General features: G+C 37.5%; 3 protein-coding genes across 4 annotated transcripts in view; 2 read left to right on the plus strand and 1 right to left on the minus strand.

The window, feature by feature from the left end:
• Positions 1–96, minus strand: part of LOC110165351 (replication factor C (activator 1) 1) — a 4366-nt gene extending 4270 nt beyond the window's left edge. The window contains exon 1 of the mRNA XM_055158480.1: positions 76–96. Within this exon, the coding sequence (XP_055014455.1) occupies positions 76–96 (21 nt within the window). The remainder of the gene's footprint in view (positions 1–75) is intronic.
• Positions 7–9041, plus strand: n4bp2 (NEDD4 binding protein 2). 2 transcript variants are annotated; one of them, XM_020930557.2, is made up of 16 exons: positions 7–396; positions 764–1673; positions 2421–2545; positions 2647–2735; positions 2809–2885; positions 2960–3097; positions 3225–5290; positions 5358–5443; positions 5515–5560; positions 5638–5852; positions 5917–6041; positions 6187–6310; positions 6390–6560; positions 6656–6824; positions 8019–8142; positions 8232–9041. In XM_020930557.2, the coding sequence occupies exons 1-16, from the start codon at positions 174–176 to the stop codon at positions 8275–8277; spliced, it is 4734 nt and encodes a 1577-aa protein (XP_020786216.2). In that variant the 5' UTR covers positions 7–173; the 3' UTR covers positions 8278–9041. The 2 variants fall into 2 exon arrangements, with proteins under 2 accessions (XP_020786216.2, XP_055014004.1); XM_055158029.1 differs by lacking the exons at positions 8019–8142; positions 8232–9041 and having other exon boundaries at positions 6643–6818.
• A 1058-nt stretch (positions 9042–10099) lies between these two features.
• rhoh (ras homolog family member H) lies at positions 10100–14437 on the plus strand. Its single transcript, XM_020930595.2, has 2 exons — positions 10100–10604; positions 11408–14437. Exon 2 carries the CDS (start codon positions 11652–11654, stop codon positions 12237–12239), a length of 588 nt encoding a protein of 195 aa, XP_020786254.1. The 5' UTR covers positions 10100–10604; positions 11408–11651; the 3' UTR covers positions 12240–14437.
• The last annotated feature ends 1309 nt before the right edge of the window (positions 14438–15746 follow it).

Genomic DNA, 15746 nt, shown 5'->3' on the forward strand with positions numbered 1-15746 from the left:
TATTTGGATTTTAACAGGAAGGCTGATCTACTTGTTGGAGCGCTGTTTTAACGCTGTGACACGGACTTGTTATGCAGTAGATTTGTCTAGCACCATGCGTTTATTACCTGTTCCTTTTTTGTGACTGCTGAAAGAGTTGGCCTCGCGTTACAGCTAATGAAAGCTATCGACAAATGCCTCGAAAAAAGAAGAGTGGCCAAAGCCCTGCTAGAGTCCCGAGTGGTCTGCAGCTAGAAAGGGGAACCAACCCGGGCTACCGACCTCCTCCAATGGCGAGCCACTTTTTCCCCGCGTCCTCGCTCTCAAAAGAGGACATCGTGAGAAACATGCAGGAGATGTTCTCGCATTTGGACCCAGAGATTATAGAGATTGTGTTGTCCGAGTGTGACTTTAAAGGTAGAGCAAAACACAGACGCCCAACACTAAATACACTTTGATAAGTATTGATCTCTCTGACCTTTCCCCTACAACTGCTTTCACTTCTCAAATGATAAAACATTAACTCTGAATGAGAGGGCTGGGACTATAAAATATTTTACTTCATCATAATAAAATCACAAGTTTCAGTGACTGTCCCACTTCCGCAATACTAAATATATGTATTAAAAACACTCACACTTAGGTAGGCTGCATTAAAAAAAGAATAAGTAGATAAAAACTGAAGAGACAGGATGGATAAAAATAGAATTTAATTATAGGCTTGTGAAACTTCCTGATTGTGAATGAACTTGACATAAATTCCTTTTCTTATTTTTCTGTGTAGTTGAAAATGCAATGGATGCTCTTTTGGAGTTATCCGTCACAGCTGCTGAGCCACAGCCTGTTTCAGCCTCTGTGTCTGGGTTTGAGAGAACTGCTGCAGAACTACTCACGCCCCAGCACTTTGCCGAACCTCCATCTCAAACAGACCAGACAACACATGAGTCATCCACATCCCCAACCTGTTTTATAACAGAAGATTTGGACTATTTAGTTGATCAGGAAGTGCAGTCACTCAGTGCACAGGCAAACCTAATAGACCAGCAGTCGCTCAGTCAAACTGTGATTGTGACTGAAGATCTGCAGTCTCACCTGGAACCTCTGTGCAGTGGGACTTCTACAGAGAAGTCACTTTCTCACCGAAGCGTGCAAAGTTCTGGTGCTTCATCTCCTCTTGATCAACTCAGTACATTTGATGACATATATGTACGAGAGGAACAGGTCCCAACAGAAACTGCCCAGTACCAAAGCACACTGTCTGTTGATCTCATTACGTCTGGTCATTCTTCTGCATTTCACGTGTACACAAAACAAAACAACACAAATCCTGAAGAAGTTATGGTATCTGAGGCCACAGGAACGAAGATAGGCCCTTCTTATGAGAACATGGATAGCTTTGCATCCATCAGCTGGAACATTGAAGCACCAGCATTTCAGCCCCACGTTCATGAAAGCCAAGGTTCAGCCTTTATCACTCCTGTGGCCCCTGATTGGCTCAGAGGGCCAAGGCACCCCTTCTACTGGCACAGGCCGAACACCCAGACACCTCAGAGGGCACATTCTTCTGCACCCAGACCTTGGGCTTTGCCCCCTCCACAAACCACAGGCCCACAGTCCAACAGGCTGCATTTGGAAGGGAAGGTCCTTGTGTTGTTGCGTGGACCACCAGGCTCAGGCAAATCAACTTTGGCAAGGTATTTAACTATTTTTAAACAGTATAAGTAGATTATGGTAAAAATCTTGCACTGTATTGTGATTCTTTTATTGTTTGTTATTGTACTGCTGAACTAGAAAAGCACTCAGAGAGCGCAGACCTCCGCCAAGGACTACCCCCATTTTTTATATGAATTGCGATAAAATCAGTCTTCTGGATCAGATCCGGATCAGCCTTTGGAATATGAAAGAGGATCCCATTGTCCATCCCTGAGTCAAATTTCATGGGGTTTGGTCAATAATTAACATTGTGGTAAATGGGGCCAAAAATTTTGTTTCTCAATATCTCGGTTAACTAAACTTTCAAAGTGATCCAGAATCCAGGATTTCTTCCGGATCACCCCCAAAATGAAATCAGTTCTTCCTTTTCACATTTCCAACAAATCCTGAAAATTTCATCAAAATCGGTCCATAACTTTTTGAGTTATATTGCTAACAGACAAACAAACAAACAAACAAACAGACAAACGCCGGCAAAAACATAACCTCCTTGGCGGAGGTAATAAATAGCAGTACTCAGCAGCGATAGTAATAAAGTTAATTTATCTAATGTTGTAAAGTTGTACATTATCTTTGCTCAAGAGCCATGCTTTTTTATATCAGATTACATTTTAAAGTGACTATTTTTCCCAAGCAGAGTGAATAAAACCTCATAAACTGTTTTTCACTTGTATTTGGTGAAAATTGAAGTATATAGTATTTTTAACCTATTTTCTCGTTTTTTGCAGAGCTCTGTTGGAGCACAATCCCAGTGGAGTCATCCTCAGCACTGATGACTATTTTATAGTTAATGGAGAATATCGCTTTGACCCAACTGTCTTAGGAGAGGCTCACAGCTGGAATCACAATCGAGGTAAATGCTTGATTCAATAATAAAGTACAGGATGAAGATCCAGCTCAAGCTGGAATAACTTATATGTATTGATTGACCTTCTCAAATGTTTTTATTTAAAGCCAGGCAAGCATTTGAAAGAGGGGCTAATCCTATCATTATCGATAATACCAACATGTGTGGATGGGAAATGAGACCCTACGTGGTTCAGGTTTGGCTAACACTTCTTAAATATGTGTATTCTATCTGTATTCTATTCTAAGTGTACTTCTATCTTTATCTAGGCATTGAAACACAGTTATAAGGTTTTGTTCAGAGAGCCAGACACTTGGTGGAAAAACAAACCACGAGAACTGGAAAGGTAATAAATAAACATGTTGCAATATGGTGTTGCGAATATACTTAATAAATATTGTCCTTTGTGTATTTGTACAGACGCACTAAGCATGGTGTGCCAATGGAGAGAATACGACGTATGCTCTGTGGATACGAGCGCTTCGTCACAGTCAAGTCCATTTTGGGCTCACAGATGCCAGAGAGGAAACAGCCAGTGGCAACTGAAACTGGGGAAGCGTTAGTAAATTTTAGTTTTTTCATAGATTAAATATACATAAAATATTCTTTACACTTTAAAAAACATTTTTAAGTGTTAATAAATAACTGTTTTGTTTAATTAGTTTGTATCTATGTATTTTTTAAGGTTGGCACTTGAAGTGCCTTGCCCTGACATTGTAGGGGAATCTGGTGAAGTAAATGCCAAATCTCGCACGGAAGCTGATCCCTCTCTACCTGATATCTCTGTCGCCCATGACAACAAGTACTTCAAAGACAAACGGGAAAATGCTGATTTGGGCATGGGGGAGTTTGCCAAGATAATTCCTGACAGTAATGTGGAGCATATTATTATCAGTGACAATAGCCTTGATGAGTTACCTGCTGCATTCTCTGAGTCTATTGGGCAAAGGATGAAAAGGGAACGGTCTGATAGAAAGTCTGGTGTAGACACTTCAGAACCTGCAGGTGAGTCAAAAGATGGATATAAATCTGCAATGGACATTCTGTCACAGCAGAGAGACATCACAGTTGAAAAAAGTTTTGACTTTGAAGGAGACTGGCCCTCCACAGCTTCACTAGACCAGCGTCCAGAGAGGAGACATGAGAGACTTCGCAACAAGGCCACAGAAAGAGCAGCAAATCAATTTTCTAAAACAACAGATACACCAAAACCTGATTTTACAGAGATGCAAAAGCTTTTAGATCTGATTCAAACAGGAGCAGATCCTGTTAATACTGATTCTTCATCTTTATCGCCCCTTTCTGCTAGCTCTGGAGATAATGATGCCAGTCAATCTGAAATTAAAGAAAGGAGCACAGGAGAACTCCCAGACTGTGTTTTTGATTCACAAGCTGCTGGACGCACTTTAGTTGGAAGAAATGAGTTTAATCTGGAACTTGGTGCTAGTCAGAATACTGCAAATTGTGATGACGATTCTGAGGGTCCTGAGTTTGAGAGTTTGGGTGAATCCGAAAGCAGCCAAATAAGTGATGCAACAGGAAGCCAGGAGCGCAAGCAGCGTCATAATCGTCGCTCGGGGAAGTCATGTAAACTAGCCCTGACATTTACACAGAATTGTCCTGAAGCATCTGTGGATTCTGTTGAAAGTTCTGCTGCAGATCAATCAAATGATGAGCCAAATCTTGATCTTAAAACTGACTGTGAGCTGTGTACGGAAACCAACATAATGGCAGACTATGAAGCACCTCCAGGCTCTTCTACCCAAACCGAACCACATGACTTTGCCCTACTGTGGCGTATCAATCAAAATAGTCTTGATACATCCGTCACGTCCACCTGCAGTTTCCGAATTTTATGTAGCAGCCCCTCAGGTTATGTACCTGTAATGTTCTGCTCCACTGCTTCAATTAATCCAACTGACCATAATGAGATCCCATATTCTGTAGTCCATGAAAAAAGCACCCAAGTGGAGGAGAAGGAGTTTGGGACAAGTAAAGATGTAACTGAAAATCTGCTTATTCTGAGGCGCCATTTTAAACAGGTCGCATTGGACATGTTAGAAGACTTGTTTGAAAAATGTCAGAGAGACATTGAATGGACAACCAATTTGCTGCTAGACTCAGGAGAGAGGTTCTTTAGAGATGATGAGAATGAAGAAGAGCTTCCCTCTTCTTCATTATCATGCACAGAAAGTGAAGATAGGCCAAGCTCTGATGTGTTAAATACCTGGCAGTATGAGATGATGACTGACCCAAGACCAGATGTGGTTGTGGAGGAGATTCAAACATTCACAGCATCGGAATCATGCGAAAATATCGACTCTAACAAATGTGACTCCACTGCATCTTCTAGTATTTTGGATAATAATATTTCTCAAGAAAATGGCAACAAATGCGATCTTATACCTCAGCAAATAAAGGAAAAATCATCATATCTGAATCAAAGCACTACACCTGGGGCGACAATGCCATGTGACTCGGGCAGTTTGGGAGATGCAGAAAGAGTTGAAGGTTTAACAGAAGAATCGGAGGATGACATCAGTAGTATAAATGAGGTCCATAGACTTTTACAGGCTGAGCTTGAAGAACTTGAAATAGAAGAAAAAGAGAGGGCGGAAGTAAAGGCCAAGATGAAAGATGTAAAACAAAAAAGGAAAGCACTCATGGATATTCAGAGTGTGGAGTTAAAATTACCCACTGAACTGGCTCTACAGCTGACTGAACTGTTTGGCCCTGTTGGAGTGGACCCAGGTAATGGACCCAGGTACCTTAATAAACTCATCTGGTTAAGTTACAGAACTCATTCTGTTGTATGCAGATACAGGCTGCCCGGAGGACTGTGTACTTCACATGGATCTGAATCTGGCCAAACTTCTTCATCAAAAATGGAAAGAAAGTATTCAAGTGAGTTTAAGATAGTGGTATTGTATCAATATTATGATGGTATCAAATTTAAAACCTGAATTTATTTCTAGGAAAGGCAAAAACAAGCAGCTCTTTCTTTTCAATTGCTTCAAGAAAGTGAGTTATTCAAAACACAACATACAATGTTTATTTAGAAAAAGTATTTCTTTGCATCTAAATTGTATTTTTCTCAGGTTCTGTTCATTGGAGTAAACCACAAAACTGGGCTGCGGCAGGATCCAGTCCAGGTCGGCCCCAGAGGAGCAGAGACTGTTCTTCACATCAGAACCATCGTCCAGATAGTGACAGTCACCTGCCCTTTATGGATCACTGGCATGTGTCCCGACAACACGTGTCTCTCAGAGATATCATTAAGGAGGAGATGGCTTTACAAGAAAACAGACAGAAGGTAAAACACGTACAGCTTTCAAGTTTTAAAATCAAATCATTAAATATATATTTACTTATTTAAGGCGAGACGCAGTCAGACTGATGTGGATAAGCGTGACGGGGCCACTCTACTAAAAGAAGACCAGTTGTTTGCTCTCTTTCCCACTATTGATAGACATTTCCTTCAGGACATCTTCAAAGATCACAAGTGAGACTCATTGATTTTAATTAATTAATCATTTTATGACTTATTATTGCATATATAGTAGAGTTAATACTAAACATGTATGGCTTTCTAATCTAATTTCTGTAACCATGTTATTTTTTAAATCAATTTTCTTCTGTTATTCTAGTTACTCTTTGACTCAGACAGAGTTGTTTCTTCGCTCTTTATTGGGCGAGGGTCCTGCTAAGACAGTTGTTGCACCAGAAGCTCCGCGAATCACCCCCAGATCAGGCAGCAGAGACAGGGACAAGGTATTGTCTGCAGAAGCTCACAGTGTTTGATCTGTTTAAACACATCTGTAATTGGAGCGTCTTTGTTAACACGATGTAGAAACCAGTGGAACCAGTCATGCCCGGTTATCAGGACACAGAGGACCCCGAGTATGAGGACTTTAGAGCTGAGGCCAATCTGCAGAGGAGAAGACAGCTCGAGAGTTTTGCCAAAGCAGCAGAGGCCTATAAACAAGGGCACAAGGAAGTAGCATCATTTTACGCTCAGCAGGTTAGCAACATCAATTAGACTCAAAATAGACAAATTAAAATTATAGTACTTGGTTGCATCTTCTTTTATAACTAATATTCAGTGCATTTTTGTAGGGTCACTTGCATGGCCAAAGGATGCGGGAGGCTAATCACAGAGCAGCGGTCCAAATCTTTGAGAGGGTGAACTCCTCCTTATTGCCACAGAACATCTTAGACCTTCATGGGCTTCATGTGGACGAAGCTTTGGAGCATTTGACCGAAGTTTTAGCAAAGAAAACCACAGGTTGGTCTGTCATGATAATACTATATTGACTTATGGTTCAATATATGAGAGCTGGAACAAAATACAGTAACAATACATTTTCAATATTTCACTCATTCATTTCATATTGTGTATTCAGATTTCTTTGCCATAGTGAGGAGATTTTTGTTATTTTTAAGATGTAAGATTTGAGCTTTAGAAGGTAGAACAAATAACTTCTGTGACTAATTATTACTTCATTCTGCCATTTATTTATTGCAGCTCTTTTAATGGTACTCTATTTAAAAATGTGCCTCTGGAATTATCCTGCTTCGTGTCAGTGGCATAAAGTAGTTTCAATATTATCATTTACTGTCTATATTTTCTCAAGAAAAAACACAAAATTTGTTACTGTGACAGGCCAAATCACAGGTGCCTAGCTTAAGATTTTACACACTGATTATGGACACTGTATTCTTAGCAATTTTTGTATTATTTTTATTTTATTTTGAAAGATACTTCACAATAGAAGTGTAAAGCTGCAGTTAGAGACAAGAACCCAAAGTGAATCATATATACATATCTGTTTTTGATGTTTTCAGCGTAGAATGTGAGCATATTACATTTATTATGTACACTGTGTTTCATAGTGATTTTTGTGTATAATTATTAATTTATTTTGAAAGACACTAGATAATATATGTGTGCAGTTGCATATACAGAGGCAAGACCTCAAACTGATTCGTGTGCATTTCTATTTTTGACTCTTTCGATGTAGAGTGTGAGCGTGATACACATAATTATTACACACACTGGCTTTCATACTAATTCTTCTATTACCTAGAATTTTGCAGAATAAAATAATAAATAATAAAAGCGTATAGTTTTTGTTACAGTGACAAGACCCCAAACTGATTCATGTGCATGTCTGTTTTTGACTTTTTCGGCATAAACTATGAGCGTGTTACATATATTTATTATATACACTGTTTTGCATAATTTTTAAACTTATTATTATTTTATTAGAGATAATATATAATAGAAGTGTCTAGTTACAGTTACAGAGACAAGACCCCAAACGGATTCGTGTGCATTTCTGTTTTTGACTTTTTCTTTTATCTTCTATTTTCTAGTATCTTCCAAATTAAATACTAATAAAAGTGTATAGTTGCAGTTACAAAGACAAGACCCTAAACTGATTCGTGTGCATTTCTGTTTTTGACTTTTTCGACATAGACTGTGAGCGTGGCCTTTGTCGCCCTCAACTCTCTGTCATCACAGGAAGGGGGAACCACAGCCAAGGAGGCGTGGCCCGCATCCGTCCCGCTGTTCTAGACTACCTCACCAACAAACACTACAGGTACAAACAAAAAGTACACACAAACTCATGTATTTGCACTGTCTCAACGGTTGCCATCACCCGCTTCTCTCTCCTCTTCTCGTCTTCAGGTTTACGGAGCCCAAACCAGGCCTCGTGTTGGTCTCTTTGAAGTAAAATGAACCTGGTTTCTTTGAAATATGCTACTTACACATGGTCTATGAGTTTATTTCAAGTGCAAACTCTATTTAATTCTCTAAAAAACTGCAGCTATTTTAGAGGTGGTTTTATTGTTTTTCATTAAGCAGAACAGCCGTTTCACTCATGTCTTATTAATGCAAATTGTATTTTTTGAAAGGAATTTGAGTCCCACTATAATTTGCAATGCACCTTAATGTGAACAACAACTACACTGTACTTAATGAGGTAGGTACAGTGGGGGAATAATTTATACACTTAAATAAGGGACTGATTGAGGCACTGCCAACAGTTTTTTAAAAGATTTTATGATCTATTTTTTTTACTTTATATTTGATTTGGGGTATTGAGTTTGCACTATGAAACTACACTTCCAACAATAAAGATTTGTAATAGATTTTAACTAACTTTTATTTAAATTATATCATCTTATCCTGAGAGAACCATTTTTGCCATTTCCTGCCAGTTGGTCCTGATTGTGGCAGGTCATGTGGTTTGGTGTCATACAAATATTCAACAAACACAAGCTGAGTTCTCATTTTAAGGCCAGTTAATAAGAAATATGGTTTTATGTTTGTAATAATTAAATTATATGAAGTTCTCAGGTTGAAACATGCTATAAAAATAAATGCTATAAAAGTAAATTACCATTTTGACAGATTTTGTATTTTTGTACTATTCAGTTCATGGTTTTACCTACTATATTCAGAATTTTTGTGCTTAAATAAATGTGTTTGTTTGCAGTTATGGCTGGTTTTATTCTTAAAGGGCAATTAGTTGGGGCAGTCTTTCTTCACTGTACCTTTGAGATGGTCAGTCATAGTATTCTATTGGGAAAGTTACTTCAGTATTGTGAATTTGTAGATTGTTCACCTCTTATATTAAAAGGAGAACTCAGTGTGTTTGGGTAAATGAGGCTACATCCCAAATATTATCCAATCCCTTTGCAGTGCCACAGGCATCTGTACTTGGCCCTCTGCTTTTTTCCAAATATATTAATGACCTCCCTCAATGCTGTCCTACTGTTAACGTCCAAATCTACGCTGATGATCCTGTGTTGTGTGTATCAGCAAAAACGTCTTGTCCAGGCTAGTGAACATTTGAGTCATGCCTTACAGCAGGTCTCAAAATGGCTTAGAGTGTCACTTGACTCTGAATGTAAAAATTAAAATTTTTTAAATTCCAAACAGTCGGTGAGGTTTGTAGTACCTTGACCTTATTCTAAAATGTCAAAATTATCAGTGACACAAAATACTTAGAGAAGAAGATGAAAACTAATCTCGGCTGCTTTTGTTTTATACGCAAAGACATACCATTCCAGATTTCAAAACTATGAACGCAATGATCTCTTTGCACTTATATTATTTTATCACTGCATGGTCGCAGGCCTCTTCAACCACACTGAAGCCTTCCTGTTCATTATACAAATTAACTCTTGAGGTCCTTAACAAAAAGCACAGACTCTGGCACCACTGTGAAATTTTAAAGATTATTTAAACATATTTTTTTTGAAGTGTCTTAGCTCTAATTTACCAGTGAATTCAGTATTTGCTAGGACTATAAACTGCACACAGCTATTACAAGAGGTGCTACTAGTGGTAATAGTGTTGTCCCAATGTACAGAACAACTTTTGGTCAGTCCTCTTTCTTTGCCAAAGGGGCCAGACTGTGGACCTGCTTAAAGCTGATTTAAATTTGGAAACAATTGTATGATTCCAATTTATTATGTTTTTATGTATGTAGCCTACATTTTTTTATGGAGAGGTGGTGAAAAAGCAAATGTGCTAAAACACTCAAAACAAAGCATTTGGCTTGTCTAATGTGATTGTGATGTCCTTAATAAACATATAGGCTAAATATTTCCATTTCAGACAATGCAGTGATGTATCCACAGAAAAAAACAGGTGAGAGCCCCCCAACCAAAAAGTTACACAGTGCAGTTTTAAAGGTATTTATTACGTGGGCTATATTATCTAGTGTCTGTTTGATATTGTTCATTATTACTTGTGCTGCAGGTGTCTGTTTCCTGGTGTCTGTGTTTCAGAGTATCAGAGTGAGGCAGCTGCAGTGTGGGAGGCGACAGTGAAATGAAACCGGGCCTACAGCGGATGCGCACAAACTCTCGCATTGCTTCCTATCGTCATATTGAGGTTTTGTAACACTTAACACGAGTTAGAATCTTCAAGTAACTGTTGAATTTCTCTATTAACATACCATTACAATTCACATTAAGTAAATCATATGTAACAAAATCTCAACTCCAAGTTCAACAGACGAAACTCAGCTTGAGACTTCAACACACAACAGTAAGTAGAAATCTTTATGTTCTAAATCTTTTGGGCGGTGAAGACACTAGAAAATAAAATGACCGAACTGTAACTATGTTTTAGTTTCTTTTTTCATTTAGCCCTCTACTTTACTTCAGGGTGTACGTCTTCTGAAATTTGAACACACCTTAGTTAAAATTAGAACTAAACTAAACAATGAAGACAATTGGAAAGTAGGTTATATTGAATCAGATTACAGTGAGAAAAGTGCATGCGAATTCACAAAACCATGAAGCAAACTACACCTGATGAGACCGGACCAATTATGGTCTGCCCATATTTTCTTTACACATAAGTATAGTATCTACCAGTAATAATCTTATCTTATCTATAATCTTGTTACCAAATAATTCTGTGTGCATGTATTAGGAAATAAAAAGAGCCAATTTGGTGTAATAACAGTATAATGATGTAAACGTGTTTTTTTTTTGTTTTTTTCATTTTTTCATGTCGTCTCACTTACTTGAGGGTGTTGGTCTACTGGATGAATGCACATTACAATTAGATCTTAACTAAAGATGAAGACTTTTTGAAGACTATAGTGAAAAAAGTGTATGTGAATTCACAAAACCATAAAGCCAACTACACCTGATGACACAGGAAGAATTATGATAATTGGTCCTGCATTAAGAGTAGCATTTACCAAAAAATCAAATCTCTAATCTCGTTTTGCATGCCACTGAAAAATACTTCCGCTTTAATGTATTGGGAGAAGAAAACGGTCAATATGATGTAGTAAAAATAATAACAAAATTAACTTTGTGATGTTTTTCTTGTTTTAGTGCATTTTCCTCCTCAAGGACGAGCTGGTGTCGTCTGAACAGAACTGGCAGTATCTGGGATCTTAAATTTGACTACAAAGACTCCAAACACATTGAGGCGGACAAATCTGAAGCATTTTCAAACACTGAGTGTCACGTATGTGTCAGCGAGTTATGTAGCTCGTGTAATTTATTGTATGGACTAAGATACGGACCTTGGGGAGCCTTTTGTAGCTAAAAAGAGTCCAGATTAAGCTCCAGCACCATGAACGGCATGCCTGAGATGTCGGTGAAGTGTGTCCTGGTTGGGGACAGTGCAGTGGGGAAAACAGCCTTGTTGGTCCGCTTTACTTCTGAGACTTTCCCTGACTGCTACAAACCCACTGTGTTTGAGAACACAGGCGTGGAGGTGTACATGGATGGGGTGCAGATCAACCTAGGGCTCTGGGACACATCTGGGAGCGACAACTTCAGGCAGATCCGCCCCCGGTCCTACAACCAGGCTGATGTGGTTCTGATCTGTTACTCTGTGGCTAACCCAAACTCCCTGGCCAGTGTGCAGCACAAATGGATATCAGAGATCAGGGAGTTTCTGCCCAAAGTGCCCGTGCTGGTGGTGGCCACTCAGACCGACCTGCGGGAGACGGGTGTGCACAGAGGGCACTGCATTATGCCAACACAGGGCAAACAGGTGGCACGTGATATCCACGCCAAAGGGTACCTAGAGTGCTCCTCTCTGAATAACCGCGGGGTGCAACAGGTCTTTGAGAGTGCTGTCCGAACAGCTGTGAACAAGGCCAAGAAGAGGGAGCACCGCCGTATGTTTAGTATTAACCAGTGCAAAATGTTCTGACCTCCGGACGTCTCATGACAACTCTTAAGACTTTGATTTAAATTTAAATAGATGTGCTTTTTTTTTTTTCTGTGTATGTTTTTTATTTATATATTTGGACAATCCTCTATGCCAGCTGGCAACGTTTACAATTTTATAATGTACAGTATGTTGTAATCGTAATCGTAATTGTAAACTAATTTTAGCCAGCAACAGCATTTTTATTATGACATTTTGAAGCTGTGTATTTAGATTTATTCAAATAAGCGAACTTCATATTTCACAGCATTGCAATTCACTTACAAACATTTTATATCTAATATTTTTACTTTAAACATTACAGGGAAGCTAGACATTTTACACTTAACATGCACTAAAATAATCAATACATATCTATAAGATGTATATATAAGATATATTAAAAGTGAATTCATTATTAAAAGTGAAGATACTTTTGTTATTTATTATGTTTCCGGCTGACCATGTGGGGGCAACTGAAGGGAAGATAATCAAAAGTCTTATGAATCAAAATGTTATATTTGATTCAGAGCGTCATTCAAACTAATTAGAATCAAAAACTGAACTCTGAAATCTGTAATCTTTCGGCTTGTCCCTTCCTTTTTTAGATCTCCCCATAGAATTTTTACACATTAAATCAAATATGTAATAACAAATGTACAAAATTATATAAATAAAATCAGAGTAATGTGTATATAAAGTGTATATGTTTGGCACACAGACAGACAATCACTAATCTTTAATGTTTGCTATTTTACATGTACGTATGTAACAACGCACACATCTAACCATTTACCAATCATTAACAGTTTTTTTTAAGTTATAATAATTTTAAAAATCTTTTTTGGCCAGTATAAAGTACCAAGTGAAAAAAATCTAAAATTTGATCCAGATATAATACATATTTGCTTTTTTTTTTTTTTTTTTTAAATACTGAGGTGACCATGGATATCTGACCAGAAAACAATGATTCAATTGTTTAATTATTTGATCACTTCTCACACATAATTATGGCTTTGGAGCTGCTGAAAATAAAGAATAAAATAATAAAATGTGACATCACCAGTTCCTGCATCTCAAACAGATAATATACTGGAAAGTAAAGATTTTTCTTCAGAGAACCCATTCAGACCTATTAGGAACTCACAAGAAAAACCCTGAGCCATACACCTACATACTTTATGCAAAAAAGAAATCTCTTGTTGCATCTTGTTGTAAAAACCTAAATTTATTTCACATTTGTATAGTCATGTTCTAAACACTTTATAATACAATAGAGTATAGTATTAATTCAAATTCTTCTAGAGAGAAACAGGCGGTGGATTCCTGAGGTCAGACCTCTGATCTCACTGTTCACTTCCACAGACACCACAAGGCACTCATTTTCTCTCTTTGTCTCTGTATTGAATGTGCTTGGTAGAAGTTTAATGAGAAATTACATTTAACTATCTGTATATCTAATTCAAACTGTAACTCAAATCTTTCTTTTACCTATATAATAATTCTGCATCTTGTGTCGCTCATAGAGCAAAATATTTGTCTATGAGAGAAAATAAAAGGGTCTTTTTATACAGCGGCAGAATTCGCTTTTGATGTACACGCAAAGTCCACCAAGTGAGGGAGCAGCAGAGAGAAATGCCATATTTTTATACATGCATGTAATTAAAATACAATGCAACATGTCAGGATGTAAAACAGTTTAGTATTTAAAGGCTTTAAACATGTTACCTCTCGTTATAAACGATATTTAAGATGATAACAGTAAAAACCGTACAGATTTGACTTTGATCATTTGTCTTGATCACCTGCCGCAATGATTCAGATTAAATTGTTGAGGACTTAAATATTTTATGAAAATATATACTGTAGATATATATTTTATGTGCATTCTATATATAGAATATAGCTGCTATTACAAACTGATGAATACATTACTTACTTAAAGAGTCATAATTTAAAAGATACCATAAAACAACAAGATTTTAGATAGATAGACCTTTATGTAGAGAAAATAGAGGATACATTTTTTACTGCATCATCTGATGGTGAACTAGAGCTTGTCTAATGGCTTATTTTAATTTCATGTATTACAAAACTGACCACAATAAAGTGATAACTTTGTAATTTGTATGAAGTCATAGTTGTATTTATTTATTTATTTGTTTATTTAAGTATTGTTACTCTTACAAACTGCAGTTATGGGTGAGACACGACACGACACTGGACCCACGAGAATGAGACAAGACGATATTCAGACATACTTATAATAAATTGTACAATTCAGTTCATAATTTTTGTCTCATATTTTTAGATGTATTCTATTTATGTTTTATAGATATTATAACATTTATTCAGTTTTTGTAGCACCTTTTGGAACTGCAGCTTATTTAGTGTAAGTCAGTAAAGTCAGTCCTTTTCTAAGGCAAATGTGATAAAAGATAATTAATTTTCCAAATATTTGAAAATATGCGCAGCAATTTTACTGCAGGAGCTTTAGGCTTGAGATCTTGTCCCATCTCACATGACTGGACGTGAACAAATCTGTGGACAACAGCAGAGATGGGTATTTACTCACCTCTGCGTTGCACTTTCCAGAGTATTTTTCCAGCAACATACGTTTACTATTACTTGAGTAATATTTTTATTGAAGTAACAGTACTCTTGAGTAAAACCTTTGGTTATTCTTCCCACTGTGAGTCTACAAGTGACAAAAGCTTTATGTTGACATTATGAAATGATTTGAAAATATGTTTCTTGCACCGCTGCCTCACATATGATTAAGTTTTTCTCATTTTGTGTTTATCCTTTGAAAATTATTTTCTGCATTATTTAATATTTTGTCCTTCAGATTACATTAACTTTACATTTTAAATCAGATGTTATGTCCTGACAGTTACTCTTCCTTGAGTATTATTTTTCCCAAATGCCTTTTTACTCTTACTTGAGTTATTTCTTGGGCCATTACTTTGTACTTTTACTTCGAGTGATATTAATCTGAAGTAGTGTGAAGAAGTGGGTGAGTACAATTTTCGGCTCCTCTACCCACCTCTGCCTCACAGTTATATAAGTTTGACAGGAGTTAGGGGTGAATGAAGGATTGACAGAGGTTCAGTTGCTGCCGGTGCCAGTTTTAGCTCAGTGAAATGATCCTGTGCCCTTTAACGTCTAAAACTAGGTGCTGCAATCGTTTAACGGCATCAAACTGATAAGATGGGAAAAAAGACTAAAGATATTTCCTGTGCCACTGCTGTACGGTCTTTTTTTTTTTAGCTCAAATGTTTTCAAAAGCTCCATAACTCACAAACAGTCAAAGTTATCAATGCTCTGTCTTTGAGCCTTTTCCTTTGGTCCTTTCGTACAGAGCGCTGTCTCTCTCACACAGGAAACACCTGTCACATCTTCACCAGAGCCACAGAAAACTCACACAGCGCGTCTCAGGCCTCCACAAACGAGATCTCACATTTAATCACATCATAGTACAGAATACATACAGGTGTGGGCTTGTTTCAT

Source organism: Boleophthalmus pectinirostris, unplaced genomic scaffold (genome assembly GCF_026225935.1).
Source record: "Boleophthalmus pectinirostris isolate CB_2022bp ecotype Guang Dong unplaced genomic scaffold, ASM2622593v1 HiC_scaffold_22, whole genome shotgun sequence".
In the NCBI taxonomy this organism is placed as follows: domain Eukaryota; kingdom Metazoa; phylum Chordata; class Actinopteri; order Gobiiformes; family Gobiidae; genus Boleophthalmus; species Boleophthalmus pectinirostris.

What these genes read in the sequence shown, in the direction of transcription:
- rhoh (XM_020930595.2), top strand. Translation starts at nt 11,652, where the DNA reads ATGAACGGCATGCCTGAGATGTCGGTGAAGTGTGTCCTGGTTGGGGAC.
- n4bp2 (XM_020930557.2), top strand. Translation starts at nt 174, where the DNA reads ATGCCTCGAAAAAAGAAGAGTGGCCAAAGCCCTGCTAGAGTCCCGAGT. An exon ending in GCAGCAGAGACAGGGACAAG is followed by an intron (nt 6,311 to 6,389) that starts GTATTGTCTGCA and finishes AACACGATGTAG; the next exon opens with AAACCAGTGGAACCAGTCAT. An exon ending in CTCACCAACAAACACTACAG is followed by an intron (nt 8,143 to 8,231) that starts GTACAAACAAAA and finishes TCTCGTCTTCAG; the next exon opens with GTTTACGGAGCCCAAACCAG.